The 24,607-nt window shown below is 36.3% G+C and overlaps 1 protein-coding gene across 7 annotated transcripts in view; it reads right to left on the bottom strand.

Annotated features, from left to right (window-relative positions):
• Positions 1–978: 978 nt before the first annotated feature.
• Positions 979–24,607, bottom strand: part of SMARCA2 (SWI/SNF related, matrix associated, actin dependent regulator of chromatin, subfamily a, member 2) — a 124,087-nt gene continuing 100,458 nt past the window's right edge. For 6 of the 7 annotated variants that reach the window (XM_026059974.1, XM_026059977.1, XM_026059978.1 and 3 more), the window contains 6 exons: positions 20,385–20,602; positions 8,070–8,175; positions 7,173–7,274; positions 4,277–4,409; positions 2,534–2,676; positions 979–1,892 (listed from right to left, as the gene is read on the bottom strand). In XM_026059974.1, the coding sequence (XP_025915759.1) occupies positions 1,857–1,892; positions 2,534–2,676; positions 4,277–4,409; positions 7,173–7,274; positions 8,070–8,175; positions 20,385–20,602 (738 nt within the window). In that variant the 3' untranslated portion in view covers positions 979–1,856. Of the gene's footprint in view, positions 1,893–2,533; positions 2,677–4,276; positions 4,410–7,172; positions 7,275–8,069; positions 8,176–17,086; positions 17,197–20,384; positions 20,603–24,607 lie in introns of those variants that run through there. The other variant, XM_026059980.1, reaches the window with a different exon arrangement.

Here is a 24,607-nt window from a genome sequence, read left to right as displayed (position 1 = left end):
TAAGATTATTACATCTCTAGCACAACAAATAAAGTGCTTGACGTTGCTAAAACTAAGCAAAGGTCATAGAAGTGTTTTTCATGCACCAATCCATGTGGTTCTTAGAAGATACACCATCAGCCTTGCATAGTAAGTTCAAGAGTCTTAGAAGAGGGTAAACAACAGTCTCTTTAGTTTTGCTTTGTCAACAAATATCTGTTAGATTAACTACCTAATTCAGTCACATCTAGTTCATTATTTCAATATGCGGACACACAGATGGGTACCAGAGAAACTTACAAATCACTCTGCAATTGAAGTAGAAAAATCCAAAGTAGTTAGTATACAAGAGAGCAGTATAGAGATGTGATGCAGGCACATACTAAAAACAAATGGTTCAGGTAACTTAGAAATCTTCTATTTACAACTCAAGTCCTAGTTGTGCCCACTGTATACTCAGTGTATGTTCAAAAAGCAAGAATTATGATTTCCACAGGGAGCAGCAATATTAACAGTAGATATTATGGAGTTGAAGTGTTTACAGTACCACATCTCACTTGTGATATCTCAAGATAATAATTAAGAAAATAAACTGATTTATAGATGGGGCAGCTGCCTACATGACTGTCTGCATAACTAATTGCATTCATGCCCACTGAAGCCCATGAGCATATATATTTTCTCACAGAAAAAAGAAAAAATACATTTATTTTAATACTTAATCACCTGAATTGCAATTACAGATTGAATTACACTTTTATTTCAAGGTGCAATTTTGTTATTTCAAGGTTTTATTTTAATAAAATATTCTGTCTTTGAAAATACTTCTTTGGAATTTGAATGAGTTCTTGTTTTTCCTGTTCAGGACAGACTACGACAGAGCCATCTACAGGAGGCACTCTTGTCCCCATCATGAAAAAGATTTTCATGGAACTCATAACACAAGGCTGTATCAATTGAGCTATATTATCTCTTTATTAGGAAAGCACCAACACCACATTCTTCAAAATTACTGGAATTTTATTTGCCTCAGGCTTATGACTTGCAACCAAAGACATTGTGCAAAGAAAGCAAAGATTAAGTACACTTTAGGGAAAAGGTGATAATCCACATTGGTAACATAGAAGATCAGTCTGATGAAAGAAGCCATCCATTACACTATATAGATTGCAATATTCAATAGCATTTTTCAACCCAACTTTTTTTTAATCAAGGAGAAAAMAGTTAAGCAAAGTTTACAGTAGACATAAATTTGATACAATTCAAAAAGCATTTTTCTGAAGATCGTCAAGCATAAAGTGAAAAAACATATGTGGGACAAGATGGGTGAAGGCTAACTACTGTACATTTATAAGCTATTAAACAAAGTTGCATATATGTACCACAGTGTAAAAAAAAAAAAAACAATATAGAACAAATAAAAACCTGGAAAACTGCCTGATGAAAAATAAAATAACCAGTGGCTTTTAATGGCTTCTCCTGGCTATCAATGCTACAAAAGACATCGTTTTTGTCTTTCTGATGCCACTGAAAAACATCCTATCAAACAATAAAACCAGGCACAATCAAATCATTACCAAGCTAAACCCAGCCCATAGAAATATACTATCAACCCACATTTTCCATCAAAAGCTTTTTTTGTTGTTTTGTTTTTAAATCTTTGAGGCCGATTTGGTCACAATATGTTACATTTTTCCTTTTTTACACCATGATATCATATGTTTGTCTGGCACTATCCTAAAGCTAGTTTATAGAGAATGAGAATACAGAAACAACCCAATGTCTATTTGACAAAATGAATTCACTGGGTGTAAAATAGGAGAAGGGAGAAGATAAGGGGAGGGGGTCAGTTCTGCCAAGAAAATAAACCCTAYGGATCACTCATCATCACTTCCGCTTGCTTCCGACTGGTCCTAGAGGTAAGAGACACAAGAAAAGTCAGAAATTCTTTGCCAGCTATTCTACAGAATTTGCTAAAGAAAGAAGGAAAAAGAAAGAAAGAAAGAAAAAATGACAATTAAATTGACAAATCAAGATAGCCTTAAGAAATATACTATCCTATCTAATATTTCTCTTTCATGACATTTCATTCAACTGCTGTAGGCTTCTTTAGAGAAGAAAAGGCACAGCCAGGAAACACTAGCTCTTCCTGTCTGTCCAAGCATTTTCAAAATGACTGGGAAGAGGTCTGTTTTCATTCGTTGCATTAATAGAAACATCCACAAAAAGAAAAAAAMCCCAACCCTAAGTGTTTTTAGTGTGGGGACAAAAGCAAACAAACCATGAAGTTTAAAGGCTCGGTGAAAGTAGGAACAGCTTCAACAAATATGCTCCAAACGTGTTAGACTTCTTGTCTTTCAGCACTGTGACCAGATCTCATAAGCACACTCTGACACAGTTAACACCACCCCCCATTCTCTCAAGATGATGACCACAGAATAAAACACGCTTAATGTTTCCAGGCATGAATAGGTGAGAATTCTGAAAGCAAGCAGGAGAGGGGAGAGTCGCAATCCCTGCAACCACTTCCACAGTCTCAGTCAACAAAACTTACATTTTCATCTTGATCCTCATCACTATCATCATCACTCACAACAGGCTTGGCTTTTGCTCGGCTTTGCCTCTTCTTGCCTTTCCCTTTCTCCCGACTTTTTTCATCCTTCTTACTTAGCTTGATTTTGACTTTCACTGATTTTGCTGCAAAAAGTGTAACAGTGCACATGAATGTAATATCTGTCTTTATTTACTATGTTGCCACTTCCCACTAATTCAACAAAATTAACTACTGAAAATCACCTATCAGCTTTTAAATGCTGTCCATATTCACAGAAATTCACCCCTGGTGGCAGCCTGAAAAGATATTCTCTCTGTTCTATATCTGGGCTGTGGAACAATTAAGAAGAAATATTTGCTCTTATTTGTCTACTTCTTAACAGTTGTAACAATAAATTTTGTATTAAACTGTGCAGGAAAACTTTAGATTGACCATGTGTATCTTCTTTTCACTCTGAAAATGGATGGTACCTATAGGTAGTATTTGGTGCTGTGATTACATTCAGGGAACTTTGTATGAGGGGATGCACATTTAAAAATATTTTTTCTTGCTTGCACATAGAAAATGCTCATCTTTTGTAGGAATGAGAAATTTTGTTATTTTAAACTACAGAAACTCCACGTGGAGGTTACTGGCAAATTCTGAGCTGACACCTTTCTGATGAAAATGTTAAGTGCTCAATTCAAGAATAACCACTCATTTCCAGAAGAACTGATGAAGTTTCACACTTTGCACAGCTGCTTGTCATACGTGAAGAGCAGCTCAGGACAAAACAGCACAGGTTCTGTAACCCGACAGACTGGGGAGCTGGAGGGTATGGGTAGAATTACTGGGTCGCAGGTAGCAGAATGAAGGAATCCCTCCTTTCCCACTCTACCATATTTCCAAGTCTGCAGGAACTTCAGGTTCAGAGGTTATGTTCCTAACTGAGGAAACCTGAACTGGTCAGGGCAACTGAGAGGCAGTATGGAGATGCCCTTTATATGGGCACTCCTGGCTCAATTTTGGCCATCAGAGTGTTACAACAATTTCAACACACAGGTAAATCTGTGGAATGGCATACATGCAGCAGATTGAAGTTCAAACTGGAAGTAAAGATTTTCACCAATTGGGATAATATATTCATTTGCAACTTATTTCAACAATGGATGAGAGGTCACTTCTTGAATGCTCCAGCTTTTCCTGCACCATGTTCAGCTGAATTTTCAGTCCAGCCCTGTCCTATCCCAAAGCAGGTTAGATGGGCCCCTTGAAGAACAGGTGTCATTTCCTGCTTCCAAAACAACCAGAGTTTTACTTTGTCCTTGTCCCACAGAGCTATGTTTGCTACATCTTCTGGTTCTTAACCAGGTGATGATTTTTATATATGTTACATCACGTTCAAAAGGTTGACCACCCATGAATAAAGCCTTTCCAGGCACTTTAATTTACAAACAGTACAAATAGGAACAGAGGGTTTATAAACACTCATGGCCAGTAAGATCTGCTCCCACAAAGCACCTCTATGATTTCTTTCTAGCTTAAAAATAGTTTACTATACTTAAGAGGTACAGCCAGAGTAGAGTAGCCAAAAGATTTAAGTGGAATGTAAACAGCCAAACCAGCAAACCTTATAAGAAACTACTTCCAACAATGGAAAATTAAACCTTAAAACCAGTCTCAGTGCAGAAACTGGGAAAAAAAAACTACCTCCCTCCCCACCCCCATATGTACTTCCCTTTCAACTTTTAGCAGGGGACTCACATTCTGTCTCTGACTCCTCTTCATCATCATCATCTTCATCATCATTGCTTTCATCCTCGCTTTCTTCTTCTTTGGCAATCTTCTGTCGCGCACTCTTGAACACAGACTGGAGGACAATGGAATCCTCATAGATCTACGGTACGAATACAAACTTATGTCAGAACTGTTAAGTCAAGCATCATCAAAAGTTCACAGCATGGAACTTCATTTTCAATGCAAACCCACAGAGTATGTGGCCTTTTTTAATTAGAAGTAACAATGCTTGTTTCATGAATTTTACAAGAAATGCCAACATTAATTTTTCATGCTCTAAATGAAGAAATTTGCCAATAATGAGCCTCAGAAATACCACTCTTAGAGTCCTTCCTCGAATACAAGTGTTTTTCTTCCTTAATTATTTTTATTACCACAGGAACTATGCTATATTTTCATTAGTTCATAACATTCTTGAAAAACTGCCAAAGTGACAGTGTTCAGTAGTATGCTCCTTAATTTGGATTATAGTCTAACAAGACACGGCTAACCTCTCTGTTAATTATCCTTAGTTGTTCTGAAATCCAAAGAAACTACAAAGAAAATAATTTATCCCAAGCAGCTTATTCCTTTCCTCCTCTCAGATCCAAGACTAAAAATCAGTGCTTATCCTGAACTTAGTGTTTATTCTCTAACATTCTGTAGCTTGCTAAATACCCTTGGTCTCTCAGTTTTTATCTTAAACTGAAGCACTTATGAATGAGAGGACTACCTTTGGCTAGTAATGTATTTTTTGGATTCACACAAAAGAAATATCCCTGTCTTGCTGAGTAACTGGGACTTCATAATTGTCTTAATAAATGACATGTATGTATTGCTTGGTAAAATGTGGAAAACAATGCACTGGACAATTCAGCATGTATCTCTATAGTAAACAAGATTTCACAAATGGCTCAAAAGCAGCTGAGAAATCCTAACTAAATTCAGAGTAGTTAATAGAAGGGTACAGAGTTAAAGATGCATTTGGTTTTCTAATCATAATCATTTGAACTATCCAGGCTGTCATACTATTTCCTTGGCTAAATTAAAGACTTGTATAAGCTGAAATTGGATATTTGTGAGAAAGACAAAGGAGGGATTTTTGACTGCCATTATATAACGTGGATAATGTTAAAACTGCTAAAACTGCTCTAACACTCTGCAGGTTCAGCAACAGGAATCACATAAAACTTTGTTCAGAATACATGATGTGACATACACAGTCTCTCTTGTTGCATTGACTGCCAAGTCCATTTTAGAAAAATAGCCTCTCAATGCAGACTGTCCCCCGTTCTGGTGAGCACTGCTATGTTTTTTTATTATGTTTGACTGCTCTTGAGCATGGTAAAACTTGTTTGTTTACCCCCAAGTTTACACCCATAATGATCCTGACTGCTTTGAAATGGCTTAATGTTGTAATGTTGGAAAGGAAAATATTTCTGCATCATTCAGTCATAAGGGAGAGCAGAAATATCTGCTAAATAGTTCTACCCATATACAATCATTCTTGTCAATTCTACCATCTCYCCCTAACAAGAAACCCATGTCCCATGAGTAACCAAATTCATTCTGATATTTACTTCTCTCAATTAACTACTGCTTTTTCTTTGCATCTTTTTATCTCCTCTACCAGCTTCTAACAATTTCTTATGTTGCAGTGATACTTTTTGATACCAGCTTTCCTTCATTTTTTTTCCATTTGTTTTCATTATGTATTCATAGTTATTTTACTGCTACAACACTAAGCAGTAAACCAGCAATATGCATTTGGACAACTAGTAAAGTTCTATCTCATACTTCCAACCATCATTAACTTTTTTGCTAAAATAACTGTAGTTGATTCATTTATAATGTTAGACTGTTTTCATATACTAAATGTAGTTAAAATATCAGACATGTACACATGACAGAAAATATTTTATTCTTTTCATACATAACAAAAATAATCATGTAACAGTTAAGCTATATTTAACAACCCTTCACATTTGATTGTGTGCTTAATTTCATTTTTATTTGTCAATTTCCAAAGGGTCATCAATAGTGTTTAGGAATTTGGAGGATGCATTGGCACTGGCAAACTTTCAGCCCCCTTAAGTCAACCATAAAGTCATTTTTCTCTCTTGTGCATAGAACTGGTCTTCAGGTTCTCTATTTCAATGTAATATTTTGTTTGCACTATTCAGACCTCATCTATAAAAATGAGCATCCAAAACTCYGTTTTACTGTGTTGAGAGCCAACTTTCTCATCTGTTATCAAGGTTTTGTATTCTTTCCTTTTGTGCCAGTGTCTTCTGTTCTGAATTCACAGGACTTCACGCATCCCTGCATTCCTTTGTGCATCCTGAATCTATCTCCAGTGGCAGATTCTGCCTTCTAAATTTTTAGGAACCAGTTCAGATTCATTACTACTGCCCCTCAAAATGGGCACAGATCTTCCAACAAGAAAAAAAAATATTCACCATCGTATTCAGAGACTATGAACTATATACACAAAACTTTATTGCTGGACAAACCTTAAGTTTGTGTCTTCCGTTAGCAGAGCTGAAGTTTACTACTAAGCACTTCCTCACCATGTGGTTCTAAACTAGACTGTTACCTCTGTTCCTTCTGCCATGCACTCTGGCAAGTCCAAACTGACATATGACTCTAGAGCACAGCCATCTACCATAGATTCAAACAGCCCTACAACAGCTCTAAACTACACATAGACCAGAAAAAACTGATCTCAAAAATGCAGAATCAAAAACAAATCCTTTGAAAACAAATTCAGAATTCCCTCATTCATTCAAAAACAAATATAAGTTTATATACGTAATTATAAAAATCAAGTATTGAAAACATTATATAGGGAAAACATGTTTAACACAAAGTAGTTCAGTCAGACCTGTGATCCCTCCAAATTGAATGTCTGAGCATTGTGACACAGCAACATGACATCTTTCTCCAAGTCACCAAGACTCCGATACTTATGGTTACGAATTCTCTCCTGTTGCATTTGTTGACAAGATGAGAAGTGTGGATGGGCAGAGGTGGGGAAAGAAAAATAGCAGACAGGACACTTAGTTAATATGACATTTCAGTACATGAAAACATGTTCTCTTTAACAATTTTACATAAGTGTCATGACAAGTATCTGTTCAAAACAAACTCTAAAACCTATTGTCAACGTATTCCTGACAGAATACCCATCACAGTAATAGAGTAAAAATTATGTAATTGCTACATGAACTGGAAGGGCCAAAACCAACAGAAACTGTGGTTTTGGGGTAAGACGAGTTCCCAGTTTCTCCTTCCCAGCACAGAAGTAGAACAAAGGTCATAGAGTTATGACATCATCTAAGGTGGAACAAGTTGCCTAATCCTCATCTGTCCACCTGTATTTGGATCTAGCCTGGCTATTCCAAAATGTGGTGCTAGTTTAGGGATGACAGGAATGATTACATTTACCTACCACCATATATTTTTGCAAGCACTACATTTTTATTGAAGATATGCTTACAGATTCATTGTTTGGGTCTTCAAAAAAAGAAAAAAAGAACAGATATGTCATCTCCAAAGGTCACACTGCTGCATTTTTATTTGACTTGGATATTATACAGAAATACTGCAACATACATTAAACAAATTCACAACAAGTTGTATAACAATGTTTAAAATCTAAGCCACAAACACAGGTAAATTTAATATCCATGTCATTATAATTTTAATGATGACTTAATGTTCACCTTTCCATACAATAAAAAGAAATGTAGAAATCTCCACTTACATACAAGGCTCTTACCTTTATTTTTTTGAAGTCCACTGGTTTCCTAATCAATTCATAATACTCTGGTAATTCTTTTCTAGATGGGAGCTGAATGAAGACTTCACTTAACTGCCGTCCTGAACTGTTGAGAAAAATAAACCCACAGTACAAAGAATTACTACAACTTTCTCCCAAAACAAATTTACACAATCCCATAATAAAAACTTCACAATTTTTCTTTTCTTTCAAAGGAAACTGAACTCTGCTCTGAATTCCTCTTATTGATTTGGTACAAATAATTAATTTACAATTTAATATACATGCTCTATGCTGCTGTCTTAATACATCACAGTCATTATAGCATAGGATTGGAATTTGAATTCTGCAGTGTTTTGTCCAAGTGCAGTCTTATCCTTTTCTTCATTTTGTTATATAATTTTTAACAACTATCTTCCTTATCACTCTAAGTTTATATTCTGCTTTGTCATTTTATAGCTATTATTTCAGCTCCTGGTCATAGCAAACTACTTGTTCATACTGGTTCCCAACCAGATGCTGCTTGCAATCAGAATAACTAGGTGTTATAATAAATAACATCATTAACTTCCATTACTAAATGTTAGGTTTCTGGGAAGATCATTGTAACTGCATGCGGAAAATCTGTAGAGCAGTTTGCATTTCTTCAATCAGCCTAAATAAAGTAACAGGTTATCTAAAATCCTTTCATATTCTAAGAACATTTCCTATGATTTACAAATAGAATCTAAGACTTCCAGATTTCCCATTGCCCATCCTTTATTAGCAGCTTTTTTAAAACTTCCAAATTGAGAGGTTTTTATCTTCTCATTTGGGGCTTCCTGAATAACAGATGACTGTAAGGTATCTGGAGAAACACATCTGTTGATGGCCGTTAGGCATTTAGGCATTTTTTTGCCATTTATCTCACAGACAAGGTAGCAGAAGAAAGCACTTTAGGAAGAGAGGAACTGTACTCCATTGCAAATAGACAGCATTCATAAGCATTTCCCAGCCCACAACCACATATTTCCTTTTCTCACAACTTACTCCAAATCAGTCTGTTTTCTCACTTCCATCTCTGGATGGTAATTCAAATATACAAAACCTTCACAGGAGTTGGGCAAAGTGAAGGCTGCTGCCAAGTCCTGGCTCTCCACCTGAGCTTCTGTTTTGCAACCACCCTCCAACAGTGACATTGCAATTGCAGGGAATCTCACAGGACACACTGAACTAATGCTGAATCAAAGGATAACCAAGGCAATTCTATCATGGAGGAAGAAGACGATAAAAAGCACAGGATAGCTCTGTCCTTTACGAATGTCATGAATGCCTTCTCTAACTTGGACATCTCTTAATGTCTGAGATGGCATCAGAATTTGAAGGGATACTATTTTGACAATGGACCTGGCAGGCCAGTGAACAATAAGGAATAAAAAGAGTTTCCTCATTTCCTATGCAGCTGTTGCTCACCTAATCCAAGATTTCTTAATATTTTTGGTTTAGTCCTGGGAAACTTCTGCTCCTTATACAGCTTGCATCAGAGAGAAGGACAATAGTATAAATGTTCTAAGCATAGCTTTCTACTGAGTGTTGTCCAACCAATATCCTGTGGGGCAAACCTTGCATCTAGAGTATTTTTCCTTCCACTGCAAACCTAGAAGCCACATGCTTCTGCCTCACTCTGATAACTTTGGTCTGACTTGCAGCAGCAGTAGCCGCTCCCTTCCCCTGCTTAGCAGTAACTGCCAGGTTGCCTCCTAGATTATGGCAGGTGTGGGAACACACTTCTGGCTGTTGCTGCTGCATAGTGAGATAAGAAGGCTGACTGAACATCTCCATCAGAGAAGGAGAGACTGAAGTGTTCTGAACCTAGATCCACCCAAGCTGTTGTCAAGGCCAGACCACCTGCACCACACATGAAAAAAATAGTTAGACTCCAGAAAGTTTACTAGCAACTTCCCCAGACAGATCTAATTTACTTGAGAAGCATCTTGATACTGAAATACAGGAAATTATAAAATGGCCAGATGAATGTCCTCCCAATTCTTACTATTCTTCTATTGCCAGCAAATAATCGTAAAACTGTCAGGCCACTGTGCCTCTTATTCTCTTTAGTAATGATTCACACAGGAGATACCAATTCATTGCTTTCCCACTTCCCCTGTCAAAGTAGAGGTGTTCAAAGGCACCAATCTCATCAATAATCTGTGAGAGAGACAATGTCATGACATGAGACAAAACTTGTTTTCATCTCAGACTGTCCTCTCAGAGAAAAACAGGAAGTCACAAACAAAAGCAATGCATTAAAACATACTACACAGTTTTTATATTGAAAGCGTTCCTCCTTTTCTGTAAATTGAAGACTATCTTTTTTGTTAATAAAGGGAAATGTTGAGCACTCACAGCTGCAACTGAGGTCAGTGAAAGTTGTTTCAGAACACAGAGGACCGTCAGTACCCTGAAAAATCAGATCTCCACTGCCCAAATGGTATCTATTCTTCATTTGTAAAATGAGAATAATGCTTGTAGAGGTGTTGTGAAAAATCAGCTACATATTTGCAAAACATTCAGACACTTTATACTGAAGAGCGCCATAAAGAAGCCCAGGAGGAATTTAGCCTTTCATTAAGTTATCAGTGTCCATCTTGTGCTTACAAGAAATATGTCCTGTGGAAAACCAAAGCAAAGCAAAACAAAGTACATCAAAACAAAGCAAAGCAGTACACTGTTATGCCTTTACAGACCATATTGTAATGCATGCTCCTGAGGGAATCACATTAGATTTGCATCTTTTCTCTGCCACATCCTGTTTTCTGAGTGCTTGACTTGGCAAACATACTAATGTTCTTTTAATAGAAATCTGTGCAATATGCACATATATGATGTAGATGTAAGCTAATCCTTTAAAAAGTGCAAAAAATTATATTCAAAACTCTTTGCGCAGTATGCATTTTCAATTTGCTATGCAGAAGAACTGAATTATCACTGCTATGTTTAAAACTTCAGCAGCCTTCTTCTAACAGACATGTCTATTTGAGAAGAAAAAGACTGAGTCCAAAGAGAAATACTAAACTGCTCTGATGCTGGTGTGGCCTCAGTTATACTTTGGAGTCTAACAACAAGTAGAACTACCAATGATCTTATTATTTAAGTATAAAAGGAAACAGTTACTAACTATCTCCTAATTGTAATCAAATTTTAAACCTTATAAGCACATTCGTCTTATTAAAAAAGCTCCTGATGACTACATACATATAATAATGAGATAAAAAGTTAYGTATGTGTGTGTATATACATATAAACATATATACATAAAACTATATGAATATATATATACACACACATCCTTAAATTTTATATTATATTAAAAATAACAGTAATAAGTTATTTAAAAGCTATATCCTATTCTTTGAGTTAGAATTCTAGCCAACTGAGGCTTGTTCACACATATTAAAACAAAAATGCTTTAAAAAAACTGCAAGCTTTTGCTTGGTATCATTAATCACTGAAAATCATTTAAGGTTGTGAAAGAAAAAGCATTAAGGGCATGAAATATGCAACAGACAGAAGACTATAATCTGATCTTTTCTACACAGATCAATAACTTGTTATTGTTTTACCATTTTTATAGAACCTTCTCTCACAAAGAAATGTTATCTTCTGTTCCCTTTGTACATGGGTATCTATACCATAAATTAATATGATCTTTTCTCAAATAATTCCAGTCACTGTGTTGTGGGTACCAAAGGAGCAAATTAGCAATTACTAATGCAACTCTGATTTTAATCCTTTTCCTCACTTTTGTAATTAAAAAATAATAACCACAACAACTACCACATAAAAAGCATGCGCAGTAAAATCACAGTTGCCTAGCAACTAGGATACATGCTGAAGGGAAGAAGGACCAGAATAAATGAAGAGCTGACTGTGAAAGAACTATGAGTGACAGTTCACTACTACTGCATTAGCTCTATTTTAGTCTTATGTGTGCTCATGCATGAATAATTACATAGTGTATAGGTTAGAACTCATTCCAGATTACTACTCCTTTTTAAGAGATTTTTGCTTTGAAGGAAAGTATCTGTATCCTCAACAAGAAATTAATCTTGCATAACTGCTTACAAGGTACCTACAAGCATATATACCTGTTATACAGCCAGTATTATCTTCAGTGGAAAAAATACAGGAAAAAAATAGGCCTAATTTGTAGGCTTTTTTTTTTTGGTGCCTTGGAAGTGTATGGCCAGAAGAAAACTGTCACTGATCTGCTGTCAAACACCCTTCTTCTTCAGGTATTTGAAACCAATGGAACAAAAAAGCAAAGACAACTCTGAAGCCGAAACTGCAAGGTGTTCACCTTTCTTTGGCAAATTTCATACTTAACAAACACTGAAATTATTTTTGTAGAAAACTCCTGCGTGCTCACAAACAAAACTAGTGGGCAAATCACAGCTCCTCAAGTGCAATTTACAGCCACGTTCTTTACAAAGCGGGGGAGGGGTTAAACAAGCTTTCACAGTATGGTTCCTCTGCATTTAACAACTTCAGGACTAATCAATAATTAATTAATAAGTAAGGAGTTTKTTTTTTTTTTCCAAATGTATTTAAATATTTCTTCCTTTTTGCAATTGACTTCAGTAACATATGGTGGACCTTTCCCTATTACTGAAATGGAAATGGGTAGAAATAGTAATTTCTGGTTTTGACATAAGGCTATAATACTCTACAACTCTGACTTGGTTATAACCAAGAATTATTTGCTCTGCATGTCTGAAGACTTAAGAGTACCCATTGAAAGGATTAACTGCTAGTTAAATTACTAACAGATAATTATATTACTCACCATTTTATAACACAGCTGAAAACTGGTGACTTGAAGAAACAGCTGAAAAAGTCTGAATGAAATTATTTTCATGTACAAATTTCCCTGAGCTATGCCCTGACAATATTAGGATACTATGGGCATTAATTTCAACATTTTAGCTCTAATGATGCAGTGATCAAAATACTAAACATCGCAGACAGGGAAAGCCTCCTGCTCAAGCAGGAAGCATGGGCAGGACACAACAACCCTGCCCTCCAACTTATCAGCCTTATAAAATGTGGTTAATAACCACTCTCTAAACRGAGTCTTTGTGAAGCTAACACGTACACCATGCAACTCACTACATCTAAGCCTCATGAGCTAAGCAAAAAGCAGGTGCATCACGGAAGCAAATCACTTTATGCAATAGAGCTGTTGGGGTCACAGGCTCTTGAAGAAGTAAACTGATGCTGTCTAACAAAGCTAATGCAAAGTAGCTGGTGGAGCGAACTGGCATCTAGACATTAAATAACAAACCCTGGTGCAAGACAGAACAGCACAGTGAATTCACAGGAAAGCTGGAGGACCACTGCGTATAATGTATCATTCTTCTTCTCAACTTAACTCCTACAGTCAGGAAAGGTAACTCCCGAGGAAGCTAGACTTAGAGCTTGACTTCCCCTGAAATCAAAACTAAGGGAACACACTCAGGAAAAGGATAGTTTGGAGGACTAAGCTTGAATGTGCATGATGCAAAAAGAGCAGCTGGAGCTCAAGCATATTCTCATTTCACATATAAACTCCTTTTTCAGAAAAAAAACTTTTTTTTTCTCTAGTAAAATTGTTCTTGCTTTCAAAAGGCTAAAAGAATTAAACTGGACATACAGACTAACTTTGCTTTCTGAAAACATAAGACTTACACATTAATGTCTACACTACTCTTTTCTTTGGGGACTCCTGATTTCAGATGGAATGAAAGACAGGTTGAAAGTGAGGATGAGAACTGAAAAAAGAGTGCCAGAAGTGACAGACTGATGCATTTTGACTCTTTTTCTTCTAAACAGGTGTTTTGCAGGGCAAGACCAAAACAAGGTGCAACAGGTACAAGGGCATCTAAATATTGGTTAAAGTGCAAAAACAATTGCAAGAAAATCCCAAATTAAAATACAGTAGTATTATGCAAATGGAGTCTGCAAAGATGATGCATATGCCTAAAAATGTGAGAATTAAATGCAAGTTTTTCTCACACTTGTGACTGTAACTCTAACTGACACAGAGGGCACATATAAGTTGGGCTTACGAGTATCAAAAAACAAGTAATATCCCACTTAGTTGAGTTGGTGACAGAATTCAGGCTCAGAGACCCCAGTAACAACAGTGTAGCCAGAAGAAGCACTGTTACTAGAGGTGCTAATAAATACAGTTTCCTAATATTTTCCATTTTTTGTAACTTTGTAAAATTATCTCCTTAGGTTTTTTTAATGCAGGCCTGCTTAGTCCCTGCTTAAAGCAGGGAAGCAACATTATATAAGGGGAGTGGGTTTTCCTTTACATAAGTGCTCCTCTGTTAAACCTTGTCCCTTTCCTTGATTGATTTCAGTCTCCTTATAGGACTGAGAAAAGCTAGTTTGTATATATTCAGTGGAGATTAACAGCAAAACACTAACCCTTTTGTCTCAATAGCTACGATGAAGTATCTCTTAACTTCTCATGCTGCTCAGGCTGGGCAAAAGCCATACCCATGGAGCAACTGAGCAGACTTCCGCTAGCCAACAGTCCAGAGCAACGCTGGTATTTCCCTTGTTTGGCCTTCAGGGTCACAGAGAGAAAGGGAACATGAAATTTGCCTATAACAGCTCATCATAGGCATATATACAAGGAAACAAGTTTACTGATGCACAGGTATCTTTAATTCTTGAGGTACTGACCTTGAAGCTATAACGGTAAGAATGTTCATATTAATTTACTTGTAGCAAATTTCAGCTCTAATTTTAGTGACAATACCAAAACTAACACATACTAACCACCCAGCTTTAGAGTGCTGCACAGTCAGCTCTCTCTGGGACTCTTTAGCAGTGAGTGGGAGAAAAGCAAAATGGAAATCCATCTCAATGCCTCTGCAACAATTCTCTCCTCAGAACCTGTTTCTGAACTTCTGTCATAAAAGGCTGCAAATCAACTCATAAGAAGGCAAGGACTATAAAGCTGATATATGYAAGGATACGCACACATTTATGGAAACAACTTTACATTAACACATACTTCACATTGGAGAATTAGGATCCTCTTGCAACAAGGAAACTGGAAAGGCCTCCAGGTCCTTGAATCTAGAACCTGGGTATTCATCATGTAACATCAGCTTTTTAATAAAGGAACGCCCTGTCCCAAATTTAGTTAGATATTTCTGATCCACTATTCTATATGGAAAGATGCTCCAGAACTATTTCAGTTACCAAGTTATATTTATTCATGACTGGTTACACTCATGCGACCTTGTGATCACCATCCTGTATACTAAAGAGTTCTACAGTTTATGCTACCCTTCTTTCCCAAAAAAATTTACTGAGAGCAATCATCTTCCYCCTCAGACTGTGTTGTGTTAGGATAAACAAACCAACCTGTTTCCTCATGCAAGACTCTCCAATGCTACTTATCATTCAACTCATTATTTACACTTGTTCCAATTTAAACTTGCCCTTCTTGAACAGGCAAGTATTCAGAAGCTTTATACAGCAATCCAGAAGCTTTAATTGCGTCATGTACCATGGCATCAGTATTTCTTTGTCTGCACTGGCAGCACTGTGAACGGCCAGGTACATCGCTTTTGCGGTTGGACAATACTGAGGCTTGTATATATCCTTCAATCAGTTACTTTGCCTGGATCTTTCTTTTTGTCATTTTCAAATCAGGAGCTTCCAAATCAGAAAAAAGTTTCCTATTTTTAGACCATAAGTACTTTATAATGCATTCTGAATATCTAGCTACTGAATTTTATGCCAGTTCTTTTATTCCAGACATAACTGTGTTAAGTTCTCCATCAGAATACCCCTATTGCTTTTGATACTTAATTTTTAAACTTTATACTCTATGATACTCCTAATTTTTTACAAATATCATTAACATTTTACAGTCTATCCCAACACCAGTCCTTCAAGAATTTCAGTGGTCCTTCCAGTTTAAAGCTTCCTTTTTAAATACTGCCTTTAGTTACACCTTTATCCTGTTCTCATTCAGATTAGACAATTTAGCAATAATCTCCTCTTTCTTTCATCTTAAGTAATAATTTTCCTGTGGTACCCCAACAAATGCTTTACAAAAATCAGTCTTATGAAATTTATCCTCTTTCCTTTGATGAAATATCCTTCCTTGGCTAAAAAATCAGTTAACAAATTAGTCTGGCATGATGAATCTGGCTATTAGATAACCAGCTAACTCAGTTCTTTCAAAATCCTGAGATTTGTATCACTTTGAATTCCGCATTCCTCTTGGTAATTTTATTATCCATATTCTCACTAGCAACACTGCACCATCAATCCTTCCTCTGTCTTCATGTCCAACAACATCATCCTTATTGAAAACTAAATTTAGTTTTCATTTAACTTTGGAGTTATAAATATGTAAACTTTATTTAATGTTTATGCCATCCTTACTATACACTCGCCCTGCATCTTTCCTAACTCTCTTTTTATTATTACGAATTAAGAACCTTTTTCTGAATGTTTAATATTCAAGTTTTAATTCAGTTGATTTTTGGTAATTCTCACTTGCTCACTACACTTTTTTCTCTTTAAGATATAATTTTGAAGTTGGCTCAGACTTCCCCATTCTTCCTAGGAAATAGGCTTTATTCTTATTCTGTTTTATTCAGTTAGAGTGGAAGCCTTAACAAGATTATTTTCAAGATTTCCCCACAAGATTGTTGTCTTCCTTGAGATAAAAACGTCACATAATTTTAGTTCTACTTTAAGAAATTCCAGACCTCACCAATACTCAAATTTCTGAGTTCCTCGATTACGGAGCTACTTTCCTTAATTTATCAAAGCTTGCTCTTTTATTATTTTCTCAACCTTTCCATTTAACTTACAGTGAAGAAACTTGATCACTTAATCTGAAGTTGTTTTCCACAGTCACATTTCCTTTTGGCAAATGCTATGTCAGCAAAAAGATGGAGGTATAAAAGCTAACATAATACAAAAACAACTAAAACTCTCTTTCTCTGTCATAAACTTACTTGGGATGTTTCTCCCTTGAAGTCAGAGGATTTCGACCACCTTTCCTATCTTACTTCTGCTTCGTTCCAGATTTATTCTCCATTCTAAGCCACCACAGATGAAGCCTAGGCTTTTTTAATTCATAAAGAGAAAAAAGTAACATAAAAACACCCCTGCCCACCACACAAAACTAAAAGCAGTCAACAGTTGGTAGACAGTAAGGGAGAAAAACGAAAGGAATCCATTTAATGCTTTTGGAGATGGGAGCCCTTGTTTTTCATATGTCCCTTTAGCACTTTTAACTCTCTTCACATATTGTCAGATATGTGGCTATAAATGAGGTCTAAATTAAATAACAAATATTGTTATAGAAAAGTTTTTCTGTACTCCATTATTTACTTTTGTGGTTATAAAGCTGAATATCTTTTCTACCTGGTATTCTGCATACTTTTAGTAAGAGTGAATATTTCACACATGGTGTTTCAAACCAGGAGATTTTCTGTTGCCTTTGGCCAATTCCTTCCAAAAAGAGTTTGACAACGTATTAACATGAGATAATTTGTGAATCTTGTTCCCAGAGCGTGGCTGCAAACACACTATTTCTGTTCCAGTCGCTAAATGAGCAAAAATTCATCTTGACATAGATGCAAGAAAAAAACAGAACATCTACTGTCCTTCTCACACCCCTCCAAAAGGTATTTTGTCTACAAACGGGCACACAGCTTCTCTGTCCTCAGGGATTTTCAAAGTCAGTTACAAGCACATCATTATAATTTAAAGTAGTARCTAAGGGCACAGTTTTAAATTCTGAACTTTTTATTTGTTTTGTTTTGATTTTTTGAATACACACAGCTCCATAACCTTTGCTATTGGCAAATCAATGCAGAAGAAAAAGGGAAACTGCTCTGCATCTGCAGTACTGCTCTGTATCTGCAGTTGATAATAAGTTTTGTGGTATGATTTAAGATATGGCCACTTAGAGCACAGGTGCAGTTTAACAGTGTAGCAGTGAATACAACAAGCTTTTTCACTGCTTAGTGATTTGGAGCACCGATTCCACAGTTCTGCAAAAAAAAGGCATGACTTTTTGTTTCAAGGTAAAAGAAGATACATACGAAGATATCAAGACATGCCTATCCATTCAAAGAACAGCTTAAAGCACATAACCCAATACTAGAATCCAAAGCACAGCAGCCTGCAAGAATCCAGTAGTGTGAACTTGACAAGGACCCCAACAGCTCTCACATCAAAGGAGTGCATACATTTAAAACTAAACATTTAAACACTGCCTTGTATTTTTTTCCTTTTTCTCCTTTATTATTTTGTTGTTATTACATGGAAGACTCCCCAGGTATGAAAATTCCAGGAAACAGACTGCCAGAAAACTCAAATACCAGCATAAACACTTAAGTTTTTCTCTCCTTCAGTAAGCATGTTTCTAGTCCTGTAGAAAAACTCAGAGAAACTAAGCTGGTATCTATAAATTGCTCTGTGAGAACTACCAAACTTCTGATTACTGGAACGTCTCATTAGAATCAGCACTTGTGTTGGCAAGTAGGATAGGAAGGAAGGGAAATATGAGAGCTGCTATATAACACAACATAATATAGGGAAATCAAAGGAGAAAGCTTGAATTTGTACTGAGGACATGACAGAAATAAATAGGAGTTTGACCTCAATGTTAACTTGCAGTGTCTTGGATAAAGCTCTTTACCTAAGGTTTACAACTAGCTGGATATCTAGCTCTGAATTTCCTTCTATAGGACTTAAAAGAACTATATGCTGCCTTTCACCACACTGAACACTCATCTGAATGTTACTAATTTATCTAAGTCTTATTTTTACTTTAATTTAATAATTGCATAATTAAAACTTCAGTCCAGCAGTGCTTACTACCTGTATTATTGTAGCCTCTAGATTTTCTAAATATAGGCAACACAGCTCATTTTTTTGGATACTTTTTCAAGGAAGGAAGGAAAAGGTTGTACAGGTCCAAAAATATCTACAACAGAAGTCAAAGACAAGAGAACAGCTGACAAGGTACATGGAGACTGCTTCCTCTTGTCAACATTACACAGAGTCTCTACACATAAGCAGCCAACTTGTACCCATGGCTTTTGTGAGCACCATGCAAAGAGGAATTTTTTAAAAGAAAGATTTTAAACAGAACAGGGAAGTGGTTCTGTAAGTACTTATCAGGAGTTGTTCTCAAATGCAAGGGGAAACATAAGAGAAATCACAAATTTTGCATAGTTAAGTCTTCACAAATATTTCATAGTTAAGTCTTAGCGATGTATTCTTTTGATTTTCTTTCTCCTGGTTTATTAACTGTAATAAAATTTATTAAAGAACTTAGATTTGCTTTTGTCAAAGTAACTCAGGACAGAGCCAGTAAGACTTTTGGATTAGTACCACCTGCTCACCTTTCAGGACAAAACCTACCCTCTGTGGTCTAGATTATAATAAGGTTCGGAGGGCTAAAGTAGAGATGAAACATTTATTAGAACTGAAAATTTATGTTAAAGATAAGAATGATTTCAAGCATTCAGATACTAAATACTTGAGAAAACCCTTTTTTCCCCAAATGAAGTGCATGGCCTACTTTCCTTCCAATTAACCTATCCCTCTCTGTACTTGTCCCAATTGCCTTCACACACATAGAAGCCCAGAATTGAACAAACAAAATCCCCCACCAAAACGAAAAGGTTCAGATGCCTAAAACTCACTTAATTCTAAAGCTGCAAATCCTCAGAATGTTCCTCTAACATTAAAGCATCCTTAACCACCAATTTTTTTTTTTTTAGATATTGAAGTTCTCTGGAGCCTAAATTAGCAATTCTGTGCTGTCCTAGCCTTAACAGGATCAAGTGATTTGATGCTAGTTCACACAAATCAGAATACAAGAACTTGGAACTCCTCTAATTCATTCTGTTCAAGAGCTCAATATAAGACACGTTTTTTAGTCCCTAACAAATTAAGGCTCCATATACTTTTTACAGTGGGAACCAATTGTATCTCTCAAAAAACTCAGTTTCTGGCAGAGGGAATGGTACCCCTTTTCACTGCATAATATCATAGTACTTACATTGCAGTCAGATCAGATTTGAATTACCTGGGCCACAAGCAAATGACAAAAATTGGATGAAATGGAAGAGGGGGGCAAGAGGGGCAAGGAAAGGGGAGAGAGAGAGAGAGAGAGAAAGGGAGGGAGAGGGGGAGGGAGGGAGGAAGAGGGAGGGAGGAGGGGGGAGGGAGGGAGAGGGAGGGAAGAGGGAGGAGGGAGGGAGGAAGGGAGGAAGGAAAACAATATGAGCTTACCTGTCCTTGTAGTTTATCACAGTATCAATAATAGCGTTCATCTGTTTTGTCAGTTTGGGTGGGTTGGGTGACAACTTCTCTGCAGGAGGTCTGCCTCTTCTTTTCTTTGCTTTCTCTCCATCTTCTTTCCCAGAATCCTTATCCACATTTCTTCGTCTCTTCCGTTTTTTAAGCCGGACTTCCTCTTCCATTTCTTCCAAATTGCCGTCTTCAATTGCCTGACGACCATGGATTCAAAAAATAGTATTTTTAAACAAAAGAAATACTGCAGAGAGAAATAACAAGCTGTATTTGAAAACAACAAAAACACAACCCAACAGGATGTAGATAATTCAACTCTAAATGCTCAGTTTATTTACAAATAAGAGTTCAACAAAAAATTGAGGTGCTGGCAATCAAAGAACCACTAAATTTTAATTAGTTCTTGGAATCCCACTACCACCTAAACAGAGGCATATTCTTTGGAACCTTAAATTCCACACCAGGTCACAATTTCATACACAATGTGGGCCTGTGGTACCGTGTCAGAAAGTATACAAGAAACACTAATTTGTTGACATCAGAGGCAGTTCTCGAGGATGTAGATACAAGCAAAATACAATGTTGATGTGCATGCTTTCAAATAGGATAGTCTACACTGTGCTTGGCTTCCAGTAAGAGATCACATACAGTTCTTTTTGAACACAAACACACGGACAATTTATGTGGCAACACAGTAGACTCAGCTTCTCTTCCAAATAGTTGAAGTGACTTACAAATCACCTAACCTTCAAAATCATCTCTAAAATCTATAATTTTCTTTCAGAATAGCAACTAACAAAGAGGCAGAAGCACTGACAATACAGCGTTTTACAGTAAAAGGCACTCATGGGATGAAAAAAAGAAAAAACCCGCACACAGTCACAAACAACGAACACTAGTTTTAATTACCTGCAAACGCGCACTTTTAACCAGACCCAGCAGCACTATGCGGAGGGACAATAAAATCTCTACAAAAACAAAACTAGGAATAAAGGGAATCTGTTCATACACTGACTATCAGATCCATGTGATAAACCAAGAAGCTGAACTTTTCTTGTTTTGGGAAAACCAACAAAAGAAAAAAAAATACTGGGTAATAAGAGAACTGATATTAAAAAGAAAAAAAAACCCTAAAAATCTTAAAATCAGACTTTCTGATTAATGCTTTCTCAGAACGTAACTGATGTTGATATTTGTCCCTTTTGCCTCTCAATATTGCCTTGAGTACATGCAAATGCTAATCAATCCTTTCTCGTAGCTGAAAGAGCTCTAATCATAAGGCAATTACCTTCATTTCTCCACAGCACCAAACATGGCTAATATTTATGATCATGTGAGTATAACAATCTATATAAAAAGAGTGATTACAGCCCAGACATAATTTCTTTCAATAGTGTACAATGTCTCTTGAAAAACATTTTGTGAAAAAACCTGGTGCACAACACAAAACAACCTGGCATGTTAAAAACACCAGTGGGATTTCAAAATCTGTTTCCTATGCATTCTCCGATGTGCAAATCCACAGAACAAACACGAACACAGAATCCTGAGGGACAGCCTGAAACTAGGCCTTAATAATCAAAAGACAATTTCCATCATGCTTCCCCAGCGTTCAGATAACCACTATGAAGGAGGCTTGAGATCTGATGAGTTAGGAGGAGAAAGGAAGGAAAAAAAAATCTGCACACAAATTCATTAATATTCATTTGGCTAAAGCAGGACACCCACTATACACCACTGCAGCTAGCGAAGATTAAGAAAAGGAAATTTCTCTGCAAACCTTGGAAGCTAGAAATACTAATAATAAATACAGCATGCAAGGCTGTCAACAGTTAATGTCACTGCTCTCCTTAAGCACTCAGTTGTACACAGAAATACGGAGAACACCGGCTTTTGATGTGTTACACACCTACACATGCCTGTGATGTAGTTCTACTGAATCTTCAAGACGGCAATGAAAAAGGATATTTACCTTACCACTATCAGCAGGCCGGCTATCGGAAATCACAGTTAGTGGGGATAAAATTAACAAGCCAGCAAAGCAGCGAGCTGCTAGTCTCTTCATCAGCTGATCAGGAAAAAAAAGAGAGCTGGGGAAAGGCTATGTTTTCATATACGAGTAATTTTATTTTACTGAAAATTTAATACTGAAAGGATTGTGGATACTCAAATCTGCTGTTTCATTCTACCTACTGCAAGGCCCGAAGCCTTCTTCCTTCAGCCGGCTTTAATATTGACAACTACTTATCATATTTCTCCCCTTATTATTCCAGGCATCCAAATTAGATTTTTTGCTGGGCAGTTATTGATTCTTGTTAGCATTCTAATTACAACAGCAAAATTAGATAATTTCATGTATGTTTTTAAAACTAAAACAGATTGCAGGCATTTAAAAATATGTTTATTACAGAAAAAAAATTGTTATTGCTCTGTAGTGAACAGATCAGGTTTCAGTTATTGAAACTGTCAAACTACTCAAATTGAAAAGAAATAAAAAAATTAAGAGAGATGATTTTGATGAGTTTTCCTTCAGAAAAATCAGTATTCACTCAATTAGAATGTATTTATATTTCTGTTTTCTTGCCAAATTCCCTCTCTCCCCGCCAATAACAGTGTTGTCACCAAAGAGTACTAACATTTCATTTGAGAATACTGCATATAATCCTTGCTTGGGGTATATGCTATTTTGTGAAAAAAAAGGGAGAGAAAAGGTAAAGCATAAAGAATTTTTTAATACTACATTTATGAATGTAGTAAAAATGAAAAATAAAATTAAGAAAACAGAACACTAACATATAGTTTTGTACTCCTCAAATTAGTGACTAGTAGACAGCAAATTAATTTTAGCATACTGTATATTAGCAAATGAATATTAAAAGAAACTCATTACTTGGCTAGCAATGCATAAATTGATAACTATACTTAGCTTTCAAAGTTTATGTGAATGCATGTAAACTCAATTTTCCTTAAATTAAAGCTTTAGTGTCAGCACTAGAAAACCAGCATTACACAAACAGCAGACTAAAAATGTTGTTAATGTGATACCTAACTAACATTAGTTCTCAAACAGCGAATTTACCTCTTGGATATAAACAGTAATATTTAATACCAAACTTACAATTTATACTGACTCAAAAGATAGCTTAAAACTACTTCATGTAAATCAAATATCATCAGAGACATTAAACCTCTATGCACATATCTAGACACATACAAATATGTGTGTATATGAATGGCAAAATATTTATTAAACTAATTCATCTGCCTGAGCTCTTTGCTAGAAAAACTTACTATGGTAGGTCTGAAGTGCTACACCAAAAAGTTACCGGTAAAATAATTTTTACAAATCCCAGACGCAAATCTCCTGGCTCCTAACAGATGACACGTTGCGCAAGAGTGCAAGACACAACACAGACATCTCCCATGCTCAAATGCCTGTGGATTAGTGAGATGAACAGAAAGGGAGTCAAGGAAAATAGTATACAAATGAAAATTTAACACTTCCCTTCCCATAAAGAAACAGGACAAAAGACTACAGTAAAATTTGGAGTCTTTTTTTATTTTGAAGGAGCTGTGAAAACTTAAGAGTCCAGTTTTGCAAAGGGTTGAGATTCTCACGAAAGGCACAAGATATCTTCAATTTCCAAGGAAACCAGTGGAAGCGTGAGGACTTAACATTAAGTTCAGTACTGACAAAATCTTTCTGCTTTCCAGACCCTTGTTGCTGTGTTCTCGTTCAGGTATATGAAGATATATGTATATTTTTTGCTAAAGACCTAAGACCATACAACCTTCTCAAGGAACCAGAATTTTAAGGAGCATATTGACCATGTATTAAAGAAAACAAGCCTCTCTCCTCCCAAAAGAAGTCCAACCTAAGCACAAACATAAGTGGATTTTTCAGAAGGCAAGTAGAAGAAGTTGCTTCTGAGACAGCAGGCCTTCCTACTGCTGCTTGCAATTAAATTTTCCTCATAATAAAGGAAAACTTCTTAGCCTTTTTGAGGCTAAGCCTTTTGAGCCCCTGTCCCTTCAGACATCAATGCCCAGTGTCTCTCCAACCTGTAAGTTAGAAAACACAGAGCTCTTGCAACTAACTTTACCGTATGAACAGATTTGCTAACAGGCTAATTATTCAACTTGGTGCTTCCACGGATGGTATAAAAAAACAGGTAAACAAACAAACAAAAAAGCTTCCTAAT

Source organism: Apteryx rowi, unplaced genomic scaffold (genome assembly GCF_003343035.1).
Source record: "Apteryx rowi isolate R43461 unplaced genomic scaffold, aptRow1 scaffold_163, whole genome shotgun sequence".
Taxonomy (NCBI): domain Eukaryota; kingdom Metazoa; phylum Chordata; class Aves; order Apterygiformes; family Apterygidae; genus Apteryx; species Apteryx rowi.
This window is presented reverse-complemented; position numbering and strand designations above follow the sequence as displayed.